We start from the raw sequence: 7,733 nt of genomic DNA, 5'->3' as shown, positions 1-7,733 counted from the left end.
TGATGCCATTTGTCGAGAGAGAAGTCCTCTCGGCAATGGCGGCGCCTCTCAAGACGGGGCTCTTCAGGATAGCCCAAGTGCTCTAAAATCTGGCAGAGGAGCCTCGAAAATAGTAATGGGATGCCATCTGCCCTCTGAAGCTTCTTCTGATGGACTTTCTCTTCAAAATGAAGAAGAGAAGTCATAATCAAATGATGAGGGCCGAAGAAATAGCCCTCAGAAATCCTGAATAATGCCTCAAGTATAGCTCCTCTCCTCTGAACCTTATGCTGAAGGGGGAATAGGTTGGCACGCAGGAGCACATCAATGAGGAGCATCCCAGATGGAAGCTCTCTCCTGGTCAATACCGAGGCTGTAGAAGTCCCCCTGGACAAAATGCGGACCATGTCACTCTGAGAGAATGAGGACCACTCCCTGAAATCTGCCTGAAATACGGGCTCATAAGGTATATGGAGGGCCTCAGCAATGTGACGAGCTCCAATGGCACCCTGACGTCCGTCTATAGTAAACTGGATGAGGGTAGGATTGCGGAGACCTCGAGTAGTCATAGATTGATAAAAATCTATAACTACTCTGGGATAGTAGAATTGCCTAGGAGTGAGAAAAGACTCCATGTGATACCTCTGCAGCAGTCGGAATGAATCTCTGAGCTCTGGCTGCTGTCTGAGGGCCTCTATATCAAAATAGGTCTCAGAATGGAAGGGTCGATCTCTGCAATCCAGGTTACCCTCAATCGGCGGTCCAGCTATCATGGGACGCCTGATAATGGCCTCGGGAGGCATGTCGACTGGAATCCGAGGTTCCTCTGTAGCTGGTTGTGGCTGAGGTACGTGGGATGGCTCTCCAGGACCCGAGAACCTGGACCTTTTCGCAGGGGGCCGAGAAATAGGGCTCGTGGCCTGTTCGACTGGTGGCACAGGGTCCGCGGGTGGCCTCCGGGTGGGGTATCGGCGCTGAGAAGGAGCTTCCCCCTCAGATGGGGGAATGGCCGGGGCCTGAACGGGAGGTGAAGGTGCGGCTCCCATGGCGGCTCGCTGTGGCCGAGGTGTCGGTGAGGATGGGGAGGCGGAAAGGCCTCCTCTGGTCTTCGCCATGGCCGAAATGAAGGGAGATGGGTGTTCGGGATTCCAGAGGTTTTTCAGCTGGTGCTTAGGAGAGTCCTTTGAGCTTCTGGACTTCAGGGGTTTATATAGGAATGAGGTTTAAGGGGTTTCTGATCTTTTAAAATTTTCCAAGGCAACCGAAAAGTCGTTTTTGGACGTTAGGCACAATTTCGGGGGTAAAATTTTAATTTAAAAGTCGGTTTTAAATTTTTAGAAGTTAAAATTTTACCGTGCGAAATTTTCGCACCTTGGCCTGCAAATTTCGCACATTGGAATTGGGTGTGCGAAAATGGCACCCTTTTTACTGATGATTTCGCACGTTAAAAGGAGGTGTGCGAAATTTTCGCACCTTGAATAGTGGTGTGCGAAATTTTCGCACACTATTTCGCACAGTGCGAAAATCAGCTTGAGGTGTGCGAAATTGGCACACGTGTGCCAGGAGAGGATTTCGCACAGTGCGAAAATTTTCGCACCTTCCACAGTGGTGTGCGAAATTGGATTTTAGGAAATTCGCACCTTGAAAAGGGATTTCGCACCTTGAAATTGATTTCGCACCTTGAGGTAGGGGTGTGCGAAAATGGCTTCTTTTGGCCCAAGGATTTCGCACCTTGGTTTTGGGGTGTGCGAAATTTTCGCACCTTGAAATCAGGTGTGCGAAAATTTTGGCACCTTGAAATTGGGTGCTCTGCTTCCTTGGTTTTACTCCCCTGTTCTGCTTTTGAAGAGCTCTCCTCACCTTTCATGATTTTTTCTGAAATTTATCATGAAAATTGACTTGAATTAAGACAAAATAAACTAAGATTAAAGAAAAATTAAAATATAAAGAAATAAAAATACTAATATAACTATAAAACTATAACAAAAAAAATTCATGGACTTCTTTAGCCCATGATACCCTGCTTTTCCTCAAAGTTGTGGTGGTTCAAGGAGGTTGATCTCCTCCTTGTCTGTATTGTAAGGCTCTATAAATGGCTTGAGACGATGGCCATTGACTTTGAAGGTTTGATTGCCTGTGGGATTGAATATTTCCACCACTCCATTGGGATGCACTTCATGAATTATGAAAGGACCCGTCCACCTGGATTTCAATTTTCCCGGAAAAAGATGAAGCTTAGAGTCATAAAGCAAAACTTTTTGTCCTTTGGTAAAATTCTTCTGATTTACCAACTGATCATGCCATTTTTTCAATCTTGCTTTGGCAATTTTTGAATTGAGGTATGCATCATTCCTCAATTCCTCTAATTCATTCAAATCTAAACATCTCTTTAACCCGGCTCTTGACAAATCCATGTTGAGCTTTTTGATTGCCCACCATGCTTTATACTCAATTTCCACTGGAAGGTGACACGCTTTGCCATAAACAAGGCGATAGGGAGACATTCCTAGAATGGTCTTGTAAGCGGTCCTATAAGCCCATAAGGAATCCAGGAGCTTGATAGACCAATCCTTCCTATTCACATTGACCACCTTCATCAATATATTCTTGATCTCACGGTTGGCTAACTCAACTTGGCCACTAGTTTGAGGGTGATAAGGTGTAGGTACCTTGTGCTTAACCCCATATTTGGCTAGAAGAGTCTCAAAAGGTTTATTGCAAAAGTGGGTTCCCCCGTCACTTATAATGGCCTTTGGCACTCCAAATCTTGCAAAGATGTTGTCCTTGAGGAATTTAAGTACCACCTTATGATCATTGCTCCTACATGGGATTGCTTCTACCCACTTAGAGACATAATCCACTCCTACCAAGATGTAGGAATGTCCAAATGACATTGGAAATGGTCCCATAAAGTCTATACCCCAGACATCAAAGATATCCACTATTAAGATGGGGTTCAAGGGCATCATATTTCGGCGTGTTAGCTTACCAAGCCTTTGACATCGATCACATGCCTTACACATAGTATGGGCATCCTTGAAAAGAGAGGGCCACCAGAAGCCTGATTGGATCACTTTCATAGCTGTTTTCTGGGAGGCAAAATGACCTCCACATGCATTATCATGGCAATGGGAAAGAATTCCCGATTGCTCTTGCTCAGGAACACATTTCCTTATAATTTGATCTGCACAATATTTGAAAAGAAAAGGTTCCTCCCAATAATAGGCATGGATCTTAGCCAAGAAATGCCTCTTGTCTTGAGCACTCCACTCACTTGGTACTTCTCCAGTAACCAAAAAGTTTGCAATGTGAGAATACCATGGAGCTACATCTACTGACATGAGAGACTCCTCAGGGAAGTCATCATTGATAGGTAGACCATGTGAGTCATGTGCTATCACTAGTCTGGACAAGTGGTCAGCTACCACATTTTCTACCCCCTTTTTATCCCTGATTTGGAGATTGAATTCTTGGAGCAAAAGAATCCATCTTATCAATCTTGCCTTGGCATCCTGCTTGGTTAGCAAGTACTTCAAAGCAGAATGGTCAGTGAACACTACTATAGAGGACCCTACCAAATAAGCACGAAACTTATCCAAGGCAAAAACTACAGCCAACAACTCCTTCTCAGTAGTTGTGTAGTTCTTTTGAGCCTCATTCAAAGTTCTGCTTGCATAATAGATCACATAGGGCTTTCCATCTTCTCTTTGCCCTAAAACAGCCCCCATAGCAAGATCACTTGAATCACACATTACCTCGAAAGGTAATTTCCAATTTGGGGCTCTCACTATTGGTGCAGTTGTGAGGAATTGCTTCAATTCCTCAAAACTTCTCTGACACTTCTCATCCCACACAAACTTGGCATCCTTTACCAAAAGCTCACACAGGGGTTTTGAGATTTTTGAGAAATCCTTAATAAACCTCCTGTAGAATCCTGCATGTCCAAGGAATTGCCTAATTCCTTTAACATTTGTGGGAGGTGGCAACTTAACAATAAGTTCCACCTTTGCCTTATCTACCTCAATGCCATTTTTGGAGATGATATGTCCTAAGACAATTCCTTTTTGTACCATAAAATGGCACTTCTCCCAATTTAGCACTAGGTCTTTCTCAATACATCTATGGAGAACAGCTTCTAAATGCATCAAACACTCCTCATAAGAACTTCCATATACAGTGATATCATCCATGAAAACTTCCATGATACGTTCAACCATATCACTGAAGATGCTTAGCATGCATCTTTGGAAAGTTGCAGGAGCATTACATAGACCAAAGGGCATTCTCCTATATGCAAAAGTACCAAAGGGACAAGTGAAGGTTGTTTTCTCTTGATCTTCCAAATCAATTTCTATTTGGAAGTACCCTGAATAACCATCTAGAAAACAATAGAAAGGATGTCCTGAGACTCTCTCAAGGACTTGGTCCATGAAAGGCAGTGGAAAATGGTCCTTCCTAGTTACTGAATTCAACCTCCTATAGTCTATACACACCCTCCATCCTGAAGTAGGACGTGTAGAGACTTCTTCCCCTTTCTCATTCTGGATCACAGTGATTCCAGATTTCTTTGGGACTACTTGGGTGGGACTCACCCACAAGCTGTCTGAAATGGGATAGATGATCCCAGCTTGAAGTAGCTTCAAAACTTCATTCCTCACCACCTCTTGCATGTGAGGATTCAGTCTCCTTTGGGGTTGCCTCACTGGTTTTGCATCATCCTCCATATAAATATGATGGGTGCAAACCAAAGGGCTAATCCCTTTCAAATCAGAAATTTGCCATCCAATGGCTTTCTTACATTTTCTGAGGACTCTTAAAAGACTATCCTCTTGATCACTATTGAGGGTTGAGGCAACCACTACTGGACATTTTTCATCATCCTCCAAGTATGCATACTTCAACTCCATAGGAAGTGGCTTTAAAATAAGCTTTGGAGGGTCCTCCACAGCAACTCCTTGTGAGTCTTCCTGGTTGAACAGTGGCAAGATCTCTTCCCGTCTCCTCCAAGGAGACATAATGGCTAGCACATCAGAGGGTTCAGGGAACCCATCTTCAAGGACTTCCAGGTTTTCATTCAAGCTCTCCTCTAAACTCTTGTCACAGTGCTCTTCAACCAAAGTGTTGATCAAGCATACTTTCTCAAATCCTTCTTCCTCTTCAGGGTAAAGATGCCTCTTACATAAGTGGAATATGTTTACTTCCAAAGTCATGTTTCCAAATGTGAGCTGCATCACCCCATTCCTACAGTTAACGATGGCATTTGAGGTAGCTAGAAAAGGCCTCCCTAGGATGATTGGCACATAATTTTCTTCTTTGACAGAGGAATCAGTATCAAGCACCACAAAATCCACAGGATAGTAGAATTTGTCCACTTGAACTAGAACATCCTCTATCACACCCCTTGGGATTTTTACTGACCTATCAGCTAAAGAGAGGGTCATGGCTGTAGGCTTTAATCCTCCAAGTCCCAGTTGTTTATAAACAGAGTATGGGAGCAAATTCACACTTGCTCCCAAATCTAATAAAGCTTTTTCCACATGTGTCCCTCCAATGTTGACTGATATGGTGGGACATCCCGGGTCTTTATACTTAACTGGGGACTTACTCTGGATGATAGCACTCACTTGCTCAGTGAGGAATGCATTCTTTGTCACCTGTAAACCTCTCTTGACGGTGCACAAGTCCTTTAGAAACTTTGCATATGTGGGGACTTGCTTGATCATATCAAGTAAAGGTATATTCACCTTCACTTGCCTCAGCACTTCAAGAATTTCTGATGAATTCTTGACTTCTTTCTTTCCATGTAAAGCTTGAGGAAAAGGGGGAGGCATATGTTTCTTCATCATATCCTCCTTAATCACTATCCTTGGTTCTTCCTTAATGCTTGATTTGGATGCACTTTTCTTCCCACTCTGCTCTTCTTGGTTTTTGCCCTCTTTAATCAAGGGTCCCTTTGATCTGAGTTCTTCATCAGGCCCCAAGTTAGGCAAGGGTTGATCAACCTCCTTTCCACTCCTCAAGGTTATCACAGCTTTGACCTCCCTCAACTTTGAAGAATCCCCCTCTTGGGTTTCAACTTCATGAACACCCTTAGGATTTTGGCTTGGTTGAGAGGGGAATTTTCCTTTCTCATTCACTGTGTTGAGGTTGGTAAGTCTAGAGATGGAGTACTGAATATTATCTATCTTATGATATAGATCATTTTGCATCCCATCCATTCTCTTATTTAGAGAACTCTCAACATTCTCTATCTTTTGGTGCAATTGGGAGTTGATTGCCCTTTGTTCACCCACAAAGTCATTCATGACTTTACTTAGGTTTGCAATGGCTTGCTCCACTGAAGATGGTTGTTGAGGTGCTTGGGTTTGGCCTTGTGGTTGGTATGGAGGTGGTCTTGGTTTCCAAGAAAAATTTGGGTGGTTTCTCCAGCTTGAATTATAGGTGTTACCATAGGGTGCATTGGTGTTAGGCCTAAATTGCCCCACAACATTGGCTTGATCACCTAACATTTCTCTCACGGCTGGCATGGTTGGGCACTCATCTACCACATGATCACATGATTGGCAAATGGTGCATGGCATGGCATGGGCTTGAGTTTCGGAAATAGCTTGGACGTCATGCATCTTTTTCAACTCAAGTTCTTCCAACCTCCTTGCTATTGTTGCCACCTTAGCTTTCATGTCCACATCTTCACTCAACATGTACATTCCAGCCTTTGGATTTTGGGTTTGTTGAGAGGGGAATTTTCCTTTCTCTCTTGAGTTGGGCTCATCCCATCCTTTTGACACCTCAGCCACATAACTTAAAAAGTCCATGGCTTCATCAGGATTCTTACTCATAAAATCTCCCCCACACATGGTCTCAAGAATTTGCTTCATGGAAGAAGACATTCCATCATAAAAATAGCTCACTAAGAGCCATGTATCAAAACCATGATGAGGACAAGCATTGATAGCCTCCATATACCTTTCCCAACACTCATGGAACTTCTCATTTTCTTTTGCAGAAAAGTTTGAGATTTGTCTCTTCAACCCATTAGTCCTATGGGTGGGGAAATATTTTTTCAGAAATTCAGCTTGAAGATCAACCCAATTCCTTACGCTCCTTGGCCTTAAAGAATTAAGCCATATTTTTGCCTTATCCTTCAAAGTAAAAGGGAATAGCTTGAGTCTCATCAAGTCTATTGAAGCTCCTCCCTCTCTAAAAGTATTACATACCTCCTCAAACTCCTTAATGTGAGCATATGGATTCTCACTCTCCATTCCATGGAAAGTTGGTAGGAGGGGTACAATATGGGGTCTTATAACTAACTGCTCAAGAGGGGGCAGGATGCATGAGGGTGCACTCATCCTTGGGGGATGCATTCTATCCCTCATGGATAGGTATGCATTAGGATTACCCCCTTGACCTTGTTGAGAATTCTGATCCTCTGGTGGAGGGTCCATGATATTTACACAGATATCCAACTCTGTGTCTTGAGGATTCTCAATCCTTACTAATCTTCCCTCTTGGTCCCTAATCCAATAGGGCATGCACAAGTTACAATACCTGAAATAAGACAAAAACAACAAAAACAAAAGGAATCTAGAAAAAAGGTTAAAGTTAGGAAGAAAATGAAAATAAAATTAACAACAGGGAAATGAAAGAAAATGAAATTAATGAAAAAGGAATTCACCTAACTTGTGATAAAAATCACAAGTAGCCTCTAAAAGGTTGTATCACTGTATTGTGGCACCATCCCCGGCAACGGCGCC

At 43.2% G+C, this 7,733-nt stretch overlaps 1 protein-coding gene across 1 annotated transcript; it reads right to left on the bottom strand.

Moving 5' to 3' along the window:
* Window positions 1-340: 340 nt before the first annotated feature.
* On the bottom strand, window positions 341-1,094 carry LOC132253829 (extensin-like). Its single transcript, XM_059737074.1, has 2 exons — window positions 728-1,094; window positions 341-366 (listed from the first exon to the last, which is right to left on the bottom strand). Exons 1-2 carry the CDS (start codon window positions 1,092-1,094, stop codon window positions 341-343), a joined length of 393 nt encoding a protein of 130 aa, XP_059593057.1.
* Between the last annotated feature and the right edge of the window lie 6,639 nt (window positions 1,095-7,733).

This window comes from Vitis vinifera, chromosome 5 (genome assembly GCF_030704535.1).
Source record: "Vitis vinifera cultivar Pinot Noir 40024 chromosome 5, ASM3070453v1".
NCBI lineage: Eukaryota > Viridiplantae > Streptophyta > Magnoliopsida > Vitales > Vitaceae > Vitis > Vitis vinifera.
The sequence above is the reverse complement of the archived record's forward strand: the minus strand, read 5'-3'. Positions and strand labels throughout refer to the sequence as shown.

Excerpts from the sequence above, each read along its gene's own strand:
- LOC132253829 (XM_059737074.1), bottom strand. The coding sequence starts at position 1,094 with ATGGCGAAGACCAGAGGAGGCCTTTCCGCCTCCCCATCCTCACCGACA. Across the intron at positions 367-727 it reads AGCTGGACCGCCGATTGAGG|GGGGACTTCTACAGCCTCGG; the intron begins GTAACCTGGATT and ends CATTTTGTCCAG.